This window comes from Arachis hypogaea, unplaced genomic scaffold (genome assembly GCF_003086295.3).
Source record: "Arachis hypogaea cultivar Tifrunner unplaced genomic scaffold, arahy.Tifrunner.gnm2.J5K5 arahy.Tifrunner.gnm2.scaffold_21, whole genome shotgun sequence".
NCBI lineage: Eukaryota > Viridiplantae > Streptophyta > Magnoliopsida > Fabales > Fabaceae > Arachis > Arachis hypogaea.
The window spans coordinates 1,083,134-1,105,464 of NW_027255449.1; the positions used below are offsets into that span (position 1 = coordinate 1,083,134).

Genomic DNA, 22,331 nt, shown 5'->3' on the forward strand with positions numbered 1-22,331 from the left:
ATTTAAAATAGAAAAATAAAATAAAGTACAGAAATATTAAGAAGAGAAGAAAAAAAGATGAAAACTTTTTATTTTAAAATTTGAAACTAAAAAAATAATCTTTTTACTAACAAGTTGAAAAATAAAGATTTTTAAAAATATCCAATCAACAAAAATTTAAAAAGTTTTAATGTTTAATCCAAATTTATTCTATATTTGTGAAAAAATAGCACTATCTGGTGAATAAAAAAATATTCTTGAAAAAAAATTTAGGATTTCAAAAGACAAAATTTTTTATGTTTTTAAATTTTTTATTTAAAATAAAAAATAAAATAAAATCAATAAATATTACGAAGACAAGAAAAAAGATGAAAACTTTTTATTTTTAAGTTTTGAAACTAAAAAAATAATCTTTTTACCAAAAAGATGAAAAATAAAGATTTTCAAAAATATCCAATCAACAAAAATTTAAAAAATTTAAATTTTTAAAACTAACTTATTCTATATTTTTGAAAAAATAGAACTATCCGGTGATTAAAAAAAATAAAAAATATTCTTGAAAAAATATTTAGGATTTCAAAAGACAAATTTTTTTATTTTTTTGGATTTTTAAAATTAAAAATTAAATTTTTATTTTAAATAGAAAAATAAAATAATGTCCAGAAATATTAAGAAGACAAGAAAAAAAGATGAAAACTTTTTTATTTTAAAATTTGAAACTAAAAAAATAATCTTTTTACCAACAAGTTGAAAAATAAAGATTTTAAAAAATATCCAATCAACAAAAATTTAAAAAGTTTTAATTTTTAAACCAAATTTATTCTATATTTGTGAAAAAATAGTACTATTCGGTGAAGAAAAAAATTGTAAGACCCAAAAATTTTGGAAAAATTTCATTTTGAGCCAATTTCAAATTTATTTATTTATTAGGTATTTTATTTTTAGAAATTATTTCATTGAAAATAATTAAATCAGGTTTTGATAATTAAAATATAAATTTTACTTAATTTCATTATTATTGAATAATTTTCTATACTTAAATTATAAAATTTAACAGTTGTAAAAGAATACAAATTTTATATGATTTAGTTTAAATAATTGAGATTTTAAAATTTAATATTTTAATTTCGTAAAAATAAATTATATCATCTTTAATTTTAAATTAAGATACTTGATTAAAATCTAATTAACAAATTGATAATTAAATAATATTTTTAAAGTAATTTCAAGAGATTAAATTAGATTTCAAATTAATAAAATATACCCTAATTTAATTAGAATTATCAAATCCTAATTAACCCAAATATTCCCAAATTAAATCCTAATCTTCCTAATACTAACACCCCCCCCCCCCCCCAAACCCCTCGGCTGCTCACCCCCATTCACCAAAACAAAACAAAAAAAAAGAAAAAGAAAGAAGAGGGAGAACGGAGAAGGGATAGAGAGGAGAGAGGGAAAACTGAGAAGAAAAGTGGGAAGAGAGGAAGAACGCGCTGGCGCGCGGAGGGTCTTGCTGCCGCCGTCGCCGCTAGTCCAGCCGCGTGAGAGAGAGAAGGTTCGCAGATGAAAGGCGCAGCAGGAGGAAGAGGACCCACGCCCTATCGTCGCCGTTCACGAGGGCCACAAGCCGCGTCTCTGTCGCTGAGGAAGGAAGGAGCACGAGCTTCCGCCACCATCGTCGCCGGCGATGTCGCGAAGAGGAGAGAGAGGGATCGGGCAAAGGGAGAACAATCCGCGCCGCCAGCTGCGTCCGCGGGAGGAATCGCCGCCGTTCGTGTCTACTGTCGCTGTCAGCTTCGCGCCGAGCTCCCATGGTTGTCGCCGCCGAAGCCTTCACCGTCCTTGCCGCTTGAGCTGGCCACCGGAAGAGAGAAGGTGACGGTGGTGGGAGTTGCCGTTACAATTCTAACTCTGCTCGTTGAAGGATACTGGAAAATGCTATTGCAGTTGCAGGAGGACGCTCTTACCATTCCGAACCCCGTCTGGTTCTAGTTTTGGTACTGGCCCGACTTGTTTAAGCTGATTTCGGTTCTTCTTAGTGCTGGAATTCCGCCGCCGCTCTGTTTCTATAGGTCCCCTAATTACAGTAAGCTATTCCTCATTCCAAACATCCATAATTATCGTTCTGTTATAAGTTACTGAGGAATTTATGGTGGTATTTGTTATATAATTGAGTTTCAGTTATTATATGTGCGATTAGAGTTGTTGTGCTTGCCGGGAGTTGTCACTGAAGCTGTTGGGCCCGCCGTGGTTGCACCCAGGATGCTGCTGCGTTGCCGGAGACCACAGCTAAAGCCTCTGTCTTCTTGAGTTTCTATTGCCGCAAATTACTTAGTTGTGCGCCGTTGCCGAAACCGGTCCAGATTTACCGGTAACGGTTTCTTCCTTTCTTGAATTTGTTCTGCTTCTATTTTGTTCCACTATTCTTATTATTGTTGGTGTCTCTGCTGCCTTAATCACTCTGAGTGATGTTACTACCGCTAGGACGGGTGTCCGGGTCAGATTCCTGTTCTTCTGCCGCTAGGAGCCGACACCAGAACTGTTCCTAATGATTCTGGGCTGATATCTTTTTCTATTCTAGGTTATTTACATGTTTTACTATTTTTGCCATGCTTATTCTGATTCAATTTTTGAATATGTAATTGTTTGGGTTTCTTGAAGTTGTTTCAGCTGCTGTAATTGCGATTTGTAATAATGTGGTCGCTATAAGAGGCATTAGAGCTGTTGCTATTTTCGTGGGGTTAATACTAATCGTTGCTTCCATGAACTAAAAGGAGAGGGAATTATCAAGATAAATTTGTGCGAACTCGGTTAATCGAGGTAGGGGTTTTTCTTAAAATCTATTTTACATTACAGAGTTGTGATAAATAGATATTGATACGAAAAGATTTACTTCTGTGATTATATTTGTCTTACGGATGTGATGGTATGTTGGACTGAATTATTGGTTGCTTGATTGTTTGAGTGAAGTACGGTTGTTGTTAAGAAATGGGTTTGAAAAGTTATCTACTTGATTATTATGAAAATGGTTTTTCTTGGTTTGGAGTTAAAGCGGTTTGATTTTGAGTTGGTCTAACTTTATAAAAGATTTAATACTTGAGCTGGTTTGATTTTAAAAAGAGTTTTATTATTGGAATTGGTCTGATTTGAGAATAATTTGATATTGGAACTGGTTCAACTCTGGAAAATGTTTGAAATTTGGGAATGGTTGAGAAAAGGTTTGAGAAATATTTGGGTGGGACCCGAAAAGGGTGGCAGTGTCCAAGTTTTAGAGGAGATGCTGCCGAAATTTTATAAAATTGGAAGTTTTGCCTGAAGTAATTATTTAAAAAGATTTAGTTTTTGAACGTTATATGTTTTAAGATTGATTTATTTAGAAAGGAAAGAATTATGTTTTGGACTGAGATTTGTTGATTAATGGAATGGAAAGAAGGATGATAAGGATTGATTTTGAAATATGATTTCTGAATGAATTTAGAAATGAGATATGGATTGACGAATGATAACGATATTGAGAATGACTTAGATATTGATGAATGATTATGTATGAAATTTGGCTTAAATGATTTAATGATTTGAGATACGAGGTTTCCTGGATTAAGTGCCGTGGCTTGCCACCACGTGTACCAGGTTGAAAACTCGATACTCTGTTGACCCTACGACGTAAGTGTGACCGGGCACTATATAAATTCCCGGGAATGTTACCCTCATTGAGCAATATTGATTATTTGAGAAAAAGCTATGCATAGACTCTTGGGGATGTACGTCGGGGGACAGTCTAAGGACAATTCAGACTTGTCGGGTTGGCTGGATAACCGACAGATGAGCCTCATCAGCCATAGGACAGACATGCATCATATGCATTTGTATGTTTTGCTTGGGTTTGAACTTGTTTTTGTTTGCCTAATTGTTAACTTGTTCTTAATTGCTACTTGACTATTTGCTGTAACTGCTACCTACTTGTGCTTTCCTTATCTGTCTTGCCTGTGTGTGTCCTGGCGTGCACATTTGAGAATGAATTCTGGTGTTGAATTAATGATTGTATGTTTGGTTGCGTGGTTGGTTTCTGATTGAGATTTTCTTATAAGAAATGAAAGGTTTTGGATTTTTGAAAGATTAAACATTATTTCTTTGAAAAAGTTTGGAACAATTACCTATTGGTTTTTAAAAGATTTATAAGGTAATAATAATCACTGAGGTTGAACACAGTTTTCTTATTAAATATCTTCTTATAACAACTTTGAAATTTAGTGATGAGACCGTGTGGTTAGGTTCTCACCCCCTATAGCTTTACCTTTTTAAAAACCAGATGAAGAAGCATTAAGAGGAGTTATACTGCGTCTGGTTTATATGCTGTTGTGTTAAATAGATTATTTTCTTCCCTCGTCTTTGCTATTACAAGTTTGTAAGAGGGATATGAGTTGTATGTTTTATATGTATATTATATTATAAGATATTACGTAAAGAGTCTTGTATATGAATTTATGCCTGCATGTGTTTTGTTCTTAAGATAAAGTATTTATTTCCGATTTTCTAAGAAAACAGCGATACAGTGTCGAGTCACAGGCTCCTATTTTAGTATTTAGTATGTAAAGTAGTCGTAATACTTCTTGCTATCAGAGTAGCGCAGCCGGAAGCGTGACTTCTGATAGTGAGGGTGTTACAAAAATATTATTGAAAAAAATTTTAGGATTTCAAAAGACAAAATTTTTTATTTTTTTGAATTTTTAAATTTAAAAATTAAATTTTTTATTTAAAATAGAAAAATAAAATAAAGTCAATAAATATTACGAAGACAAGAAAAAAAGTTGAAAACTTTTTATTTTTAAATATTGAAACTAAAAAAATAATCTTTTTACCAAAAAGTTAAAAAATAAAGATTTTCAAAAATATATAATTAACAAAAATTAAAAAAGTTTAAAATTTTAAAACTAATTTATTCTATTTTTGAAAATATAGAATTATTCGATGATTAAAAAATAAAAAAATATTCTTGAAAAAATATTTAGGATTTCAAAAGACAATTTTTTATTTTTTTGAATTTTTAAATTTAAAAATTAAATTTTTATTTAAAATTAAAAAATAAAATAAAATCAATAAATATTACGAAGACAAGAAAAAAAGATGAAAATTTTTTATTTTTAAGTTTTGAAACTAAAAAAAATAATCTTTTTACCAAAAAGATAAAAAATAAAGATTTTTAAAAATATCCAATCAACAAAAATTTAAAAAGTTTAAATTTTTAAAAGTAACATATTATATAATTTTGAAAAAATAGAACTATCCGGTGATTAAAAATAAAAAAAATATTCTTGAAAAAATATTTAGGATTTCAAAAGACAAAATTTTTTATTTTTTTGAATTTAAAAATTAAATTTTTATTTAAAATACTAAAATAAAATAAAGTTTAGAAATATTAAGAAGATAAGAAAAAAAGATGAAAATTTTTTATTTTAAAATTTGAAAATAAAAAAATAATCTTTTTACCAACAAGTTGAAAAATATAGACTTTTAAAAATACCCAAACAACAAAAATTTAAAAAGTTTTAATTTTTAAACCAAATTTATTCTATATTTTTGAAAAAATAACACTATCCGGTGAATAAAAAAATATTCTTCAAAAAAAATTTAGGATTTCAAAAGACAAAATTTTTTATTTTTTTGAATTTTTAAATTTAAAAATTAAATTTTTTGTTTAAAATAAAAAAATAAAATAAAATCAATAAATATTACGAAGACAAGAAAAAAAGATGAAAACTTTTTATTTTAAAATTTGAAACTAAAAAATAATCTTTTTACCAACAAGTTGAAAAATAAAGTCTTTTAAAAATATCCAATCAACAACAATTTAAAAAGTTTTAATTTTTAAACCAAATTTATTCTATATTTGTGAAAAAATAGCACTATCCGGTGAATAAAAAAATATTCTTAAAAAAAATTTAGGATTTCAAAAGGCAAAATTTTTTTATTTTTTTGAATTTTTAAATTTGAAAATTAAATTTTTTGTTTAAAATAGAAAAAAAATAAAGTCAAGAAATATTACGAAGACAAGAACAAAAGCTGAAAACTTTTTATTTTTAAATATTGAAACTAAAAAAATAATCTTTTTACTAAAAATTTGAAAAATAAAGATTTTTAAAATTATCCAATCAACAAAAATTTAAAAATTTTAAATTTTTAAAACTAACTTATTCAATATTTTTAAAAAAATAGAACTATCCAGTGATTAAAATAATAAAAAAATATTCTTGAAAAAATATTTAGGTTTTCAAAAGATAAAATCTTTTATTTTTTTGAATTTCTAAATTTAAAAATTAAATTTTTATTTAAAATAGAAAAATAAAATAAAGTTCAGAAATATTAAGAAGAAAAGAAAAAAAGATGAAAACTTTTTATTTTAAAATTTGAAACTAAAAAAATAATCTTTTTACCAACAAGTTGAAAAATAAAGATTTTTAAAAATATCCGATCAACAAAAATTTAAAAAGTTTTAATTTTTAATCCAAATTTATTCTAAAAGCTTCAACGAAGAAGACGTTTCTGTTCAAGTACAGAGGGGTTGAGGTAGAGGAGAAGTAGCATGACCTTGTGTTTCCCACTTAAACGCAACGTTTGGTACCAATCCTTAAACGGTGCCCTTTTTATAAGGTGGTTGGGGACTAATTTGTCCTTCTATGATACCTGTTCTTATTGCTGGACACGCTGGATAGAAACTGTGCCACTTCAGCTTTTTTCGGTGGCATTAAATGGAGAAATGGGTCTGGGGATTGTTTTGGCCGTCGGAGATAAACCTTGGGGACTAATTTGAGTAAATTTTTTCGGGGACTAAAACGTCCAATTTTAAAATCCTCGGGGACTGATTTGGGTAATTACTAAAAAAATAAGATGAAAACTTTTTATTTTAAAATTTGAAACTAAAAAATAATCTTTCTACCAACAAGTCGAAAAATAAAGATTTTTAAAAATATCCAATCAACAAAAATTTAAAAAGTTTTAATTTTTAATCCAAATTTATTCTATATTTGTGAAAAAATAACACTATCCGGTGAATAGAAAAATATTCTTGAAAAAAATTTAGGATTTCAAAAAACAAAATTTTTTATTTTTTTGAATTTTTAAATTTAAAAACTAAATTTTTTATTTAAAATAGAAAAATAAAATAAAGTCAATAAATATTACGAAGACAAGAAAAAAAGTTGAAAACTTTTTATTTTTAAATATTGAAACTAAAAAAATAATCTTTTTACCAAAAAGTTGAAAAATAAAGATTTTCAAAAATATCCAATCAACAAAAATTTAAAAAGTTTACATTTTTAAAACTAACTTATACTGTATTTTTGAAAAAATAGAACTATCCAATGATTAAAAAAATAAAAAAATATTCTTTAAAAAATATTAAGGATTTCAAAATATAAATTTTTTTATTTTTTTGAATTTTTAAATTTAAAAATTAAATTTTTATTTAAAATAAAAAATTAAATAAAATCAATAAATATTACGAAGACAAGAAAAAAAGATGAAAACTTTTTATTTTTAAGTTTTGAAACTAAAAAAATATTCTTTTTACCAAAAAGTTTAAAAATAAAGATTTTCAAAAATATCCAATCAACAAAAATTTAAAAAGTTTAATTTTTAAAACTAACTTATTCTATATTTTTGAAAAAATAGAACTATCCGGTGATTAAAAAAATAAAAAATATTCTTGAAAAAATATTTAGGATTTCAAAAGACAAATTTTTTTTATTTTTTAAAATTAAAAATTTAATTTTTATTTAAAATAGAAAAATAAAATAAAGCCCAGAAATATTAAGAAAACAAGAAAAAAAAAGATGAAAACTTTTTATTTTAAAATTTAAAACTAAAAAAGTAATCTTTTTACCAACAAGTTGAAAAATAAAGATTTTTAAAAATATCCAATCAACAAAAATTTAAAAAGTTTTAATTTTTAAACCAAATTTATTCTATATTTGTGAAAATATAGCACTATCCGGTGAATAAAAAAATATTCTTTAAAAAAAATTTAGGATTTCAAAAGACAAAATTTTTTATTTTTTTGAATTTTTAAATTTAAAAATTAAATTTTTTATTTAAAATAAAAAAATAAAATAAAATCAATAAATATTACGAAGACAAGAAAAAAAGATGAAAACTTTTTATTTTTAAGTTTTGAAACTAAAAAAATATTCTTTTTACCAAAAAGTTTAAAAATAAAGATTTTCAAAAATATCCAATCAACAAAAATTTAAAAAGTTTAATTTTTAAAACTAACTTATTCTATATTTTTGAAAAAATAGAACTATCCGGTGATTAAAAAAATAAAAAATATTCTTGAAAAAATATTTAGGATTTCAAAAGACAAATTTTTTTTATTTTTTAAAATTAAAAATTTAATTTTTATTTAAAATAGAAAAATAAAATAAAGCCCAGAAATATTAAGAAAACAAGAAAAAAAAGATGAAAACTTTTTATTTTAAAATTTAAAACTAAAAAAGTAATCTTTTTACCAACAAGTTGAAAAATAAAGATTTTTAAAAATATCCAATCAACAAAAATTTAAAAAGTTTTAATTTTTAAACCAAATTTATTCTATATTTGTGAAAATATAGCACTATCCGGTGAATAAAAAAATATTCTTGAAAAAAAATTTAGGATTTCAAAAGACAAAATTTTTTATTTTTTTGAATTTTTAAATTTAAAAATTAAATTTTTTATTTAAAATAAAAAAATAAAATAAAATCAATAAATATTACAAAGACAAGAAAAAAAGATGAAAAGTTTTTATTTTTAAGTTTAGAAACTAAAAAATAATCTTTTTACCAAAAAGTTGAAAAATAAAGATTTTCAAAAATATCCAATCAACAAAAATTTAAAAAGTTTAAATTTTTAAAAGTAACTTATTCTATATTTTTGAAAAAATAGAACTATCCGATGATTAAAAAATAAAAAATATTCTTGAAAAATATTTAGGATTTCAAAAGACAAAATTATTTGTTTTTTTAAATTTAAAAATTAAATTTTTATTTAAAATACTAAAATAAAATAAAGTCCGGAAATATTAAGAGGACAAGAAAAAAAGATGAAAACTTTTTATTTTAAAATTTGAAACTAAAAAAATAATCTTTTTACCAACAAGTTGAAAAATATAGATTTTGAAAAATATCCAAACAACAAAAATTTAAAAAGTTTTAATTTTTAAACCAAATTTATTCTATATTTTTTAAAAAATAGCACATTCCGGTGAATAAAAAAAATGAGTAATTACCCAAATCAGTCCCCGAGGATTTTAAAATCAGACGTTTTAGTCTCCGAAGAAAATTAATACCCAAATCAGTCCCCATGATTTATCTCTGGCGGCCAAAATAATCCCCAGACCTATTTCTCCATTTTATGCCACCGAAAAAAGCTAAAGTGGCACAGTTACTATCCAGCGTGTCCAGCAATAAGAACAGGTGTCATAGCAGGACAAATTAGTCCCCAGCCACCTCATCAAAATGGCATCATTTAGGGCTTGGAACCAAGCGTACGTTGTTTTAGTGGGAGACACAAGGTCAGGCTTCTTCTTCTCAACTTCAACCCCTTTCTATTCAAATAGAAATGAAACCCCACACATTTTTCAAACTATTACAAAGAAGGTGGCTGTCAATCCCTCGCACCTAATCTCTCAGAGTAGCTGAAGAATTCGATCATCAACGCTAGCATTGGGTGACTCTGTTGACGCGTCGCTCCCGAAACAGAAGCAACAATTGGCGCGCAAGACGGAGGGAAGTGGATGTTACGATCGTTGAACACGCTCATTGAGGAAGGTGAGCTTGTATTCTCTTTCTTATGTTGATTAGATTTATGGAATTTTGAATTAGTTAAGTACAATGCTGAATGTCACCATTACAGAGTATGTTGGATTTTGAGTTTCTGTTCTGTGATAATTATGGAGTATAATGGTTTGGTTGTTATGTTGTGACTGTATAGTGTTTGGTTAGGGTTCAGTTACCAAAATTCTCAAAATAGAGTAGTTTAGGGTTTGATGATTCTGTTTGTTGATTTCAAGTATGTTGTACTTGCAGTTAGATGAAGGATTATGTAGTTCCTGTTTTTCACTGTGGTGGACATTTTGTAAGGGATAACCAGGGAGTTCTTCTATATATTGATGGAAAAGTTGACAAATTTCCTAAGATGGATATTGACCTCATATGCTTCTTTGACCTGGAAACTCTGTTCAAAGGTTTAGGCTATTTAGATTACAAGACTATGTACTGGTTTGATCCTAAGGCTCCTGACTTGGAGAGGGGGCTGCACCCTATAAAAGGAGATTTGGAGATTAATCATTTGCGTGAAAATAAACAAATGAACCAGGAGACTGACGAGTTTTATCTATATTTCGATCACCCAATAATGGTTACTCCACCAGAGGACATCAATTTGGACTTTGATGCTGATGCAGATGTTGAGGAGGAGTCTAGTGATGACGGATATGAAACGACAGAGGATGAACCATATAGACCACCCCCAGAAGAATTTGAGGATGAAGATAGTGACTCAGATTGTTTGATTGTGAAGAGAAATACTAGAAAAGTTGGCAAAAAAAAAAACAGAGGATGGTGTAGGAATGCAGAGTTTACAGAGGAATATAGGTGCAAGAAGGAAGGCTTTAAAAGAGAATAAGAAAGCTACAGATGGGCCAAGTACAATCAAGACAAACACTAATGGAGCTACTGGTTCTAGATCAAAGTATGCAGGCCCAAACATGTCAAGGGCTGCTGTTGCTGCTAGGCCCAACATTAGGGCTCCAAAAAATGCTGGACAAAAAGGTTATGGGTCAACTTCATCTGGCCCAACTGCAAATGGGCCAAAAACTGTTAGAACAAAGGCTGGATTGCCAAATTTTGAGAAGAAGAGGCCAGTTGGCAGACCTGTCAAGAGAAGAAGAAAAGAGTCATCCGAGACTAAAGTGAGCAGAACTGACGGCAACAAAGTTAATAAGACATTTCGAGTTACTTGTAGCAAGTGTGGAGAGATTGGCCATAATTACAAGACTTGCAAAGGACCTCCAGCAGCAACAACTAGACGTCCAACTAATCCAAATAGAAGAAAGACAAAGGCTGGTGCAAATCCTGGAACATCAAACCAACCTGCAGAGGAGATACATTTCTCACAATCAGCACCCCAGGTGCAGGTAAACCACCATAAATAACCTGTTAATTGTTGCTCGCGATTGTTAAATTGAGTTTTTAAGGCTTCTATAGGGACTTAGGTGGATACTTTAGAAAACATTGGAGACTTATATGTCTTTTTTTAAATTCCACAAGGACCAATATCGATTTTTATTTGGCTAATTTTTTCATTATTTTAGAATATGGTCGATCATCCTAATTCAACTCAGCCCACAGCTAATGCACCAGGTTTTGTGTCTAGTATGGTGAGTGAAAAACTAAATGTAAAGATGTGTAATTTGTGTTACTGCACTGTTAGATTTGCTACCATAAATTTGTTTACTCTATGCATATGCTATCTTCTTTATCACAGGGTGCAGCAAATTCTAGAGCGACAATTCTCCAAAGTGTAAGGGCCAAGCAGCCTATTATTAGACCATAATATCCTGCACCAGTCCAGTCTAGCACTCCACCTCCTATTCCACCACCTAGACCAAGTCAAGGCGTCTCGGTAGAAACAATTGCAGCGGCAAGTGAAGGTACTACATCAAGGATGTTCCAGTTTATTCCTAATCATGGGTTCAAGCATCTGAGACAGAAATGAACGAAGACAAATGATTATGCTTTTTGATGTAATAGTTTGGTTTGTATTTTGGTAGTGAGCTTTCAAGTTGATGGACCTAAACTTGAAATACTCTTAATTTAGAGATTGATGATAGAGTAGTGTGGATGAAACTTTTTTAGTGAATTATGTTTCGGCTCATGTATGGCCGAATTCTCGAATTCTGACTTTAGTTTAAGTTGCTACTATGACAGTTATGTTGTTTTGATTAGGTCGAATCTGTGACTTGCATTCTATGATTTGAAGTTGCTATTTGACATTAAAGCAATATATTTGCTGTTATAAGTAACGGTGCTGTTGTTTTTTTCCATTATTCATTTCATGCTACTTGTTACTGAACTTATAAGTAATGGTGTTGTTGCTTTTTTTTTTTCATTATTCATTTTACTACATGACATAGCAATATGATTTTTTGTTTGGATTCATAAAGGTCATCAACCAAACAATTTTGGAAGAAAACTTTAAAGCTGATATATTGCATAAATTTTTTTCTTCTCACAAGTATGTAGATCACAAAAAAGCATACAAATTTGCATACAGGTTTCAGTGAACTCTTAATACTAAGATATAACTTACAAAATAGCTATTGTTACTGACAAAATCAACACTATCATTGCAAAGAACATGATAACAAGTACTACATTCGTACATTTACTCTTGCCCTCAGCTTTTGGAACTACATTTTTCTGAAGCTCTAACAAATCAATTCTATTTTGCAACTCCATTAGTTTGTGTTCCAAACCAGCATCATTGGTATCATACATGGGTGAAATATCAGCAGCAATCTCACCACCACCCATGGTTACATTCTTCACTGAGTCATCATTCTTTAACTTAATGTCAAAAATCTTGTCAACCCATGCAAAGAACTTGCAATGAGATAACTTTTCCTGCTCATCACACAAAAATAGGTCTTCAACACAATTCTTATAGAATGTAAATTATTCGAAATCCTACAATTGTTTACCTTATATAGTGGGCATCCAAAAAACAGTCTACTCGGATTTTCATGAGTCCTTGAAGTGGAGATTATTGCATACAAACCACATAGACATTTTGGGTGTTGCCCTTTGGGGATTTCAACTTTGCTTAGGCTGCTGATTTCACCGTCTTCGATAACGCTACAACTATGGCCACCGCCGAGTCTCCCACCATGGCGATTCGAAGACGACGAGTTTCCTTTGCTTGGTGTCATTGCAGCTGCAGATAAGCTAGGGTTCCAAAAGCTTCAACGAAGAAGACGTTTCTGTTCAAGTACAGAGGGGTTGAGGTAGAGGAGAAGAAGCGTGACTTTGTGTTTCCCACTTAAACACAAAGTTTGGTACCAATCCTTAAACGGTGCCGTTTTCATAAGGTGGCTGGGGACTAATTTGTCCTTCTATGACACCTGTTCTTATTGCTGGACACGCTGGATAGAAACTATGCCACTTCAGCTTTTTTTGGTGGCATAAAATGGAGAAATGGGTCTGGGGATTGTTTTGGCTGCCGGAGATAAACTATGGGGACTGATTTGGGTATTAATTTTTTTCGGGGACTAAAACGTCCGATTTTAAAATCCTCGGGGACTAATTTGGGTAATTACTCAAAAAATATTCTTGAAAAAAATTTAGGATTTCAAAAGACAAAATTTTTTATTTTTTTGAATTTTTAAATTTAAAAATTAAATTTTTTATTTAAAATAAAAAAATAAAATAAAATCAACAAATATTTAGAAGACAAGAAAAAAAGATGAAAACTTTTTATTTTAAAATTTGAAACTAAAAAATAATCTTTCTACCAAAAAGTTGAAAAATAAAGATTTTTAAAAATATCCAATCAACAAAAATTTAAAAAGTTTTAATTTTTAAACCAAATTTATTCTATATTTGTGAAAAAATAGAACTATCCGGTGAATAAAAAAATATTCTTGAAAAAAATTTAGGATTTCAAAAGACAAATTTTTTATTTTTTTGAATTTTTAAATTTAAAAATTAAATTTTTATTTAAAATAGAAAAATAAAATAAAGTCAATAAATATTACGAAGACAAGAAAAAAAGTTGAAAACTTTTTATTTTTAAATATTGAAACTAAAAAATAATCTTTTACCAAAAAGTTGAAAAATAAAGATTTTCAAAAATATCCAATCAACAAAAATTTAAAAAGTTTAAATTTTTAAAACTAACTTATTCTATATTTTGAAAAAATAGAACTATCCGGTGATTAAAAAATAAAAAAATATTCTTGAAAAAATATTTAGGATTTCAAAAGACAAAATTTTTTATTTTTTTGAATTTTTAAATTTAAAAATTAAATTTTTATTTAAAATAGAAAAAAAATAAAGTCAAGAAATATTACGAAGACAAGAAAAAAAGATGAAAACTTTTTATTTTAAATTTGAAACTAAAAAAATAATCTTTTTACCAAAAAGTTGAAAAATAAAGATTTTCAAAAATATCCAATCAACAAAAATTTAAAAGTTTAAATTTTTAAACTAACTTATTCTATATTTTGAAAAAATAGAACTATCCGGTGATTAAAAAATAAAAAAATATTCTTGAAAAAATATTTAGGATTTCAAAAGACAAAATTTTTTATTTTTTTGAATTTTTAAATTTAAAAATTAAATTTTTATTTAAAATAGAAAAATAAAATAAAGTCCAGAAATATTAGAAGACAAGAAAAAAAGATGAAAACTTTTTATTTTAAATTTGAAACTAAAAAAATAATCTTTTACCAAAAGTTGAAAAATAAAGATTTTAAAAATATCCAATCAACAAAAATTTAAAAAGTTTAATTTTTAAACAAATTATTCTATATTTTGAAAAAATAGCACTATCCGGTGAATAAAAAAATATTCTTGAAAAAAATTTAGGATTTCAAAAGACAAAATTTTTTATTTTTTTGAATTTTTAAATTTAAAAATTAAATTTTTATTTAAAATAGAAAAATAAAATAAAGTCAATAAATATTACGAAGACAAGAAAAAAAGTTGAAAACTTTTTATTTTAAATTTGAAACTAAAAAAATAATCTTTTTACCAAAAAGTTGAAAAATAAAGATTTTCAAAAATATCCAATCAACAAAAATTTAAAAAGTTTAAATTTTTAAAACTAACTTATTCTATATTTTGAAAAAATAGAACTATCCGGTGATTAAAAAATAAAAAATATTCTTGAAAAAATATTTAGGATTTCAAAAGACAAAATTTTTTATTTTTTGAATTTTTAAATTTAAAAATTAAATTTTTATTTAAAATAGAAAAATAAAATAAAGTCAGAAATATTACGAAGACAAGAAAAAAAGATGAAAACTTTTTATTTTAAATTTGAAACTAAAAAATAATCTTTTTACCAAAAGTTGAAAAATAAAGATTTTAAAAATATCCAATCAACAAAAATTTAAAAAGTTTAAATTTTTAAACTAATTATTCTATATTTTGAAAAAATAGAACTATCCGGTGAAAAAATAAAAAATATTCTTGAAAAAATATTTAGGATTTCAAAAGACAAAATTTTTTATTTTTTTGAATTTTTAAATTTAAAAATTAAATTTTTATTTAAAATAGAAAAATAAAATAAAGTCAAGAAATATTAGAAGACAAGAAAAAAAGATGAAAACTTTTTATTTTAAATTTGAAACTAAAAAAATAATCTTTTTACCAAAAGTTGAAAAATAAAGATTTTCAAAAATATCCAATCAACAAAAATTTAAAAAGTTTAAATTTTTAAACAAATTTATTCTATATTTTGAAAAAATAGCACTATCCGGTGAATAAAAAAATATTCTTGAAAAAAATTTAGGATTTCAAAAGACAAAATTTTTTATTTTTTTGAATTTTTAAATTTAAAAATTAAATTTTTATTTAAAATAGAAAAAAATAAAGTCAAGAAATATTACGAAGACAAGAAAAAAAGTTGAAAACTTTTTATTTTAAATTTGAAACTAAAAAAATAATCTTTTTACCAAAAAGTTGAAAAATAAAGATTTTCAAAAATATCCAATCAACAAAAATTTAAAAAGTTTAAATTTTTAAAACTAACTTATTCTATATTTTGAAAAAATAGAACTATCCGGTGATTAAAAAAATAAAAAAATATTCTTGAAAAAATATTTAGGATTTCAAAAGACAAAATTTTTTATTTTTTGAATTTTTAAATTTAAAAATTAAATTTTTATTTAAAATAGAAAAATAAAATAAAGTCAGAAATATTAAGAAGACAAGAAAAAAAGATGAAAACTTTTTATTTTAAATTTGAAACTAAAAAAATAATCTTTTTACCAACAAGTTGAAAAATAAAGATTTTTAAAAATATCCAATCAACAAAAATTTAAAAAGTTTTAATTTTTAAACCAAATTTATTCTATATTTTGAAAAAATAGCACTATCCGGTGAATAAAAAAATATTCTTGAAAAAAATTTAGGATTTCAAAAGACAAAATTTTTTATTTTTTGAATTTTTAAATTTAAAAATTAAATTTTTTATTTAAAATAGAAAAATAAAATAAAGTCAATAAATATTACGAAGACAAGAAAAAAAGTTGAAAACTTTTTATTTTTAAATTTGAAACTAAAAAATAATCTTTTACCAAAAAGTTGAAAAATAAAGATTTTCAAAAATATCCAATCAACAAAAATTTAAAAAGTTTAAATTTTTAAAATAACTTATTCTATATTTTGAAAAAATAGAACTATCCGGTGATTAAAAAATAAAAAAATATTCTTGAAAAAATATTTAGGATTTCAAAAGACAAAATTTTTTATTTTTTGAATTTTTAAATTTAAAAATTAAATTTTTTATTAAAATAGAAAAAAAATAAAGTCAAGAAATATTACGAAGACAAGAAAAAAAGTTGAAAACTTTTTATTTTAAATATTGAAACTAAAAAAATAATCTTTTTACCAAAAGTTGAAAAATAAAGATTTTCAAAAATATCCAATCAACAAAAATTTAAAAAGTTTAAATTTTTAAAACTAACTTATTCTATATTTTGAAAAAATAGAACTATCCGGTGATTAAAAAATAAAAAATATTCTTGAAAAAATATTTAGGATTTCAAAAGACAAAATTTTTTATTTTTTTGAATTTTTAAATTTAAAAATTAAATTTTTATTTAAAATAGAAAAAAAATAAAGTCAAGAAATATTACGAAGACAAGAAAAAAAGATGAAAACTTTTTATTTTAAATTTGAAACTAAAAAAATAATCTTTTTACCAAAAAGTTGAAAAATAAAGATTTTCAAAAATATCCAATCAACAAAAATTTAAAAAGTTTAAATTTTTAAAACTAACTTATTCTATATTTTGAAAAAATAGAACTATCCGGTGATTAAAAAAATAAAAAAATATTCTTGAAAAAATATTTAGGATTTCAAAAGACAAAATTTTTTATTTTTTGAATTTTTAAATTTAAAAATTAAATTTTTATTTAAAATAGAAAAATAAAATAAAGTCAGAAATATTAAGAAGACAAGAAAAAAAGATGAAAACTTTTTATTTTAAAATTTGAAACTAAAAAAATAATCTTTTTACCAACAAGTTGAAAAATAAAGATTTTTAAAAATATCCAATCAACAAAAATTTAAAAAGTTTTAATTTTTAAACCAAATTTATTCTATATTTGTGAAAAAATAGCACTATCCGGTGAATAAAAAAATATTCTTGAAAAAAATTTAGGATTTCAAAAGACAAAATTTTTTATTTTTTTGAATTTTTAAATTTAAAAATTAAATTTTTTATTTAAAATAGAAAAAAAATAAAGTCAAAAATATTACGAAGACAAGAAAAAAAGTTGAAAACTTTTTATTTTTAAATATTGAAACTAAAAAATAATCTTTTACCAAAAAGTTGAAAAATAAAGATTTTCAAAAATATCCAATCAACAAAAATTTAAAAAGTTTAAATTTTTAAAACTAACTTATTCTATATTTTTGAAAAAATAGAACTATCCGGTGATTAAAAAAATAAAAAAATATTCTTGAAAAAATATTTAGGATTTCAAAAGACAAAATTTTTTATTTTTTTGAATTTTTAAATTTAAAAATTAAATTTTTTATTTAAAATAGAAAAATAAAATAAAGTCAAGAAATATTAGAAGACAAGAAAAAAAGATGAAAACTTTTTATTTTAAATTTGAAACTAAAAAAATAATCTTTTTACCAAAAAGTTGAAAAATAAAGATTTTCAAAAATATCCAATCAACAAAAATTTAAAAAGTTTTAATTTTTAAACAAATTTATTCTATATTTTGAAAAAATAGCACTATCCGGTGAATAAAAAAATATTCTTGAAAAAAATTTAGGATTTCAAAAGACAAAATTTTTTATTTTTTTGAATTTTTAAATTTAAAAATTAAATTTTTATTTAAAATAGAAAAATAAAATAAAGTCAAAAATATTACGAAGACAAGAAAAAAAGATGAAAACTTTTTATTTTAAATTTGAAACTAAAAAAATAATCTTTTTACCAAAAAGTTGAAAAATAAAGATTTTCAAAAATATCCAATCAACAAAAATTTAAAAAGTTTAAATTTTTAAAACTAACTTATTCTATATTTTTGAAAAAATAGAACTATCCGGTGATTAAAAAAATAAAAAATATTCTTGAAAAAATATTTAGGATTTCAAAAGACAAAATTTTTTATTTTTTTGAATTTTTAAATTTAAAAATTAAATTTTTATTTAAAATAGAAAAATAAAATAAAGTCAGAAATATTAGAAGACAAGAAAAAAAGATGAAAACTTTTTATTTTAAAATTTGAAACTAAAAAATAATCTTTTTACCAAAAGTTGAAAAATAAAGATTTTAAAAATATCCAATCAACAAAAATTTAAAAAGTTTTAATTTTTAAACAAATTTATTCTATATTTTGAAAAAATAGCACTATCCGGTGAATAAAAAAATATTCTTGAAAAAAATTTAGGATTTCAAAAGACAAAATTTTTTATTTTTTTGAATTTTTAAATTTAAAAATTAAATTTTTTATTTAAAATAGAAAAAAAATAAAGTCAAGAAATATTACGAAGACAAGAAAAAAAGTTGAAAACTTTTTATTTTAAATATTGAAACTAAAAAAATAATCTTTTTACCAAAAAGTTGAAAAATAAAGATTTTCAAAAATATCCAATCAACAAAAATTTAAAAAGTTTAAATTTTTAAAACTAACTTATTCTATATTTTTGAAAAAATAGAACTATCCGGTGATTAAAAAAATAAAAAATATTCTTGAAAAAATATTTAGGATTTCAAAAGACAAAATTTTTTATTTTTTGAATTTTTAAATTTAAAAATTAAATTTTTATTTAAAATAGAAAAATAAAATAAAGTCAGAAATATTAGAAGACAAGAAAAAAAGATGAAAACTTTTTATTTTAAATTTGAAACTAAAAAAATAATCTTTTTACCAAAAGTTGAAAAATAAAGATTTTAAAAATATCCAATCAACAAAAATTTAAAAAGTTTTAATTTTTAAACAAATTATTCTATATTTTGAAAAAATAGCACTATCCGGTGAATAAAAAAATATTCTTGAAAAAAATTTAGGATTTCAAAAGACAAAATTTTTTATTTTTTTGAATTTTTAAATTTAAAAATTAAATTTTTATTTAAAATAGAAAAATAAATAAAGTCAAGAAATATTACGAAGACAAGAAAAAAAGTGAAAACTTTTTATTTTAAATATTGAAACTAAAAAATAATCTTTTTACCAAAAAGTTGAAAAATAAAGATTTTCAAAAATATCCAATCAACAAAAATTTAAAAAGTTTAAATTTTTAAAACTAACTTATTCTATATTTTTGAAAAAATAGAACTATCCGGTGATTAAAAAAATAAAAAAATATTCTTGAAAAAATATTTAGGATTTCAAAAGACAAAATTTTTTATTTTTTGAATTTTTAAATTTAAAAATTAAATTTTTATTTAAAATAGAAAAATAAAATAAAGTCAGAAATATTAAGAGACAAGAAAAAAAGATGAAAACTTTTTATTTTAAAATTTGAAACTAAAAAAATAATCTTTTTACCAACAAGTTGAAAAATAAAGATTTTAAAAATATCCAATCAACAAAAATTTAAAAAGTTTTAATTTTTAAACCAAATTATTCTATATTTTGAAAAAATAGAACTATCCGGTGAATAAAAAAATATTCTTGAAAAAAATTTAGGATTTCAAAAGACAAAATTTTTTATTTTTTTGAATTTTTAAATTTAAAAATTAAATTTTTATTTAAAATAGAAAAATAAAATAAAGTCAAAAATATTACGAAGACAAGAAAAAAAGATGAAAACTTTTTATTTTAAATTTGAAACTAAAAAAATAATCTTTTTACCAAAAAGTTGAAAAATAAAGATTTTCAAAAATATCCAATCAACAAAAATTTAAAAAGTTTAAATTTTTAAAATAACTTATTCTATATTTTGAAAAAATAGAACTATCCGGTGATTAAAAAATAAAAAATATTCTTGAAAAAATATTTAGGATTTCAAAAGACAAAATTTTTTATTTTTTGAATTTTAAATTTAAAATTAAATTTTTATTTAAAATAGAAAATAAAATAAAGTCAGAAATATTAGAAGACAAGAAAAAAAGATGAAAACTTTTTATTTTAAATTTGAAACTAAAAAATAATCTTTTACCAAAAGTTGAAAAATAAAGATTTTAAAAATATCCAATCAACAAAAATTTAAAAAGTTTAATTTTTAAAAAATTTATTCTATATTTTGAAAAAATAGACTATCCGGTGAATAAAAAAATATTCTTGAAAAAAATTTAGGATTTCAAAAGACAAAATTTTTTATTTTTTTGAATTTTTAAATTTAAAAATTAAATTTTTATTTAAAATAGAAAAAAAATAAAGTCAAGAAATATTACGAAGACAAGAAAAAAAGTTGAAAACTTTTTATTTTAAATATTGAAACTAAAAAAATAATCTTTTTACCAAAAAGTTGAAAAATAAAGATTTTCAAAAATATCCAATCAAAAAAATTTAAAAAGTTTTAAATTTTTAAAACTAACTTATTCTATATTTTTGAAAAAATAGAACTATCCGGTGATTAAAAAAATAAAAAAATATTCTTGAAAAAATATTTAGGATTTCAAAAGACAAAATTTTTTATTTTTTTGAATTTTTAAATTTAAAAATTAAATTTTTATTTAAAATGAAAAATAAAATAAAGTCCAGAAATATTAAGAGACAAGAAAAAAAGATGAAAACTTTTTATTTTAAAATTTGAAACTAAAAAAATAATCTTTTTACCAACAAGTTGAAAAATAAAGATTTTTAAAAATATCCAATCAACAAAATTTAAAAAGTTTTAATTTTTAAACCAAATTTATTCTATATTGTGAAAAAATAGCACTATCCGGTGAATAAAAAAATATTCTTGAAAAAAATTTAGGATTTCAAAAGAAAATTTTTTTTTTTTTGAATTTTTAAATTTAAAAATTAAATTTTTTATTTAAAATAGAAAAATAAAATAAAGTCAATAAATATTACGAAGACAAGAAAAAAAGTTGAAAACTTTTTATTTTTAAATATTGAAACTAAAAAATAATCTTTTTACCAAAAAGTTGAAAAATAAAGATTTTCAAAAATATCCAATCAACAAAAATTTAAAAAGTTAAATTTTTAAAATAACTTATTCTATATTTTTGAAAAAATAGAACTATCCGGTGATTAAAAAATAAAAAAATATTCTTGAAAAAATATTTAGGATTTCAAAAGACAAAATTTTTTATTTTTTTGAATTTTAAATTTAAAAATTAAATTTTTATTAAAATAGAAAAAAATAAAGTCAAGAAATATTACGAAGACAAGAAAAAAAGTGAAAACTTTTTATTTTAAATATTGAAACTAAAAAAATAATCTTTTTCCAAAAAGTTGAAAAATAAAGATTTTCAAAAATATCCAATCAAAAAAATTTAAAAGTTTTAAATTTTTAAAACTAACTTATTCTATATTTTGAAAAAATAGAACTATCCGGTGATTAAAAAATAAAAAATATTCTTGAAAAAATATTTAGGATTTCAAAAGACAAATTTTTTATTTTTTGAATTTTTAAATTTAAAAATTAAATTTTTATTTAAAATAGAAAAAAAATAAAGTCAAGAAATATTACGAAGACAAGAAAAAAAGTGAAAACTTTTTATTTTAAATATTGAAACTAAAAAAATAATCTTTTTCCAAAAAGTTGAAAAATAAAGATTTTCAAAAATATCCAATCAAAAAAATTTAAAAAGTTTTAAATTTTTAAAACTAACTTATTCTATATTTTGAAAAAATAGAACTATCCGGTGATTAAAAAATAAAAAAATATTCTTGAAAAATATTTAGGATTTCAAAAGACAAAATTTTTTATTTTTTGAATTTTTAAATTTAAAAATTAAATTTTTATTTAAAATGAAAAATAAAATAAAGTCCAGAAATATTAAGAGACAAGAAAAAAAGATGAAAACTTTTTATTTTAAAATTTGAAACTAAAAAAATAATCTTTTTACCAACAAGTTGAAAAATAAAGATTTTTAAAAATATCCAATCAACAAAATTTTAAAAAGTTTTAATTTTTAAACCAAATTTATTCTATATTCGTGAAAAAATAGCACTA

General features: G+C 23.1%; 1 protein-coding gene across 10 annotated transcripts; it reads left to right on the plus strand.

Annotated features, from left to right (window-relative positions):
* Positions 1–1,345: 1,345 nt before the first annotated feature.
* LOC114926171 (uncharacterized) lies at positions 1,346–12,053 on the plus strand. 10 transcript variants are annotated; one of them, XM_072231790.1, is made up of 6 exons: positions 1,346–2,065; positions 2,161–2,350; positions 2,464–2,799; positions 10,041–11,149; positions 11,327–11,392; positions 11,500–12,053. In XM_072231790.1, exons 4-6 carry the CDS (start codon positions 10,583–10,585, stop codon positions 11,566–11,568), a joined length of 702 nt encoding a protein of 233 aa, XP_072087891.1. In that variant the 5' UTR covers positions 1,346–2,065; positions 2,161–2,350; positions 2,464–2,799; positions 10,041–10,582; the 3' UTR covers positions 11,569–12,053. The 10 variants fall into 10 exon arrangements, 3 of the variants coding, with proteins under 3 accessions (XP_072087891.1, XP_029152572.1, XP_072087892.1); XM_029296739.2 differs by having other exon boundaries at positions 2,650–2,799; XR_011879386.1 differs by lacking the exons at positions 10,041–11,149; positions 11,327–11,392 and having other exon boundaries at positions 2,464–2,560; positions 2,650–2,799.
* Positions 12,054–22,331: the final 10,278 nt, after the last annotated feature.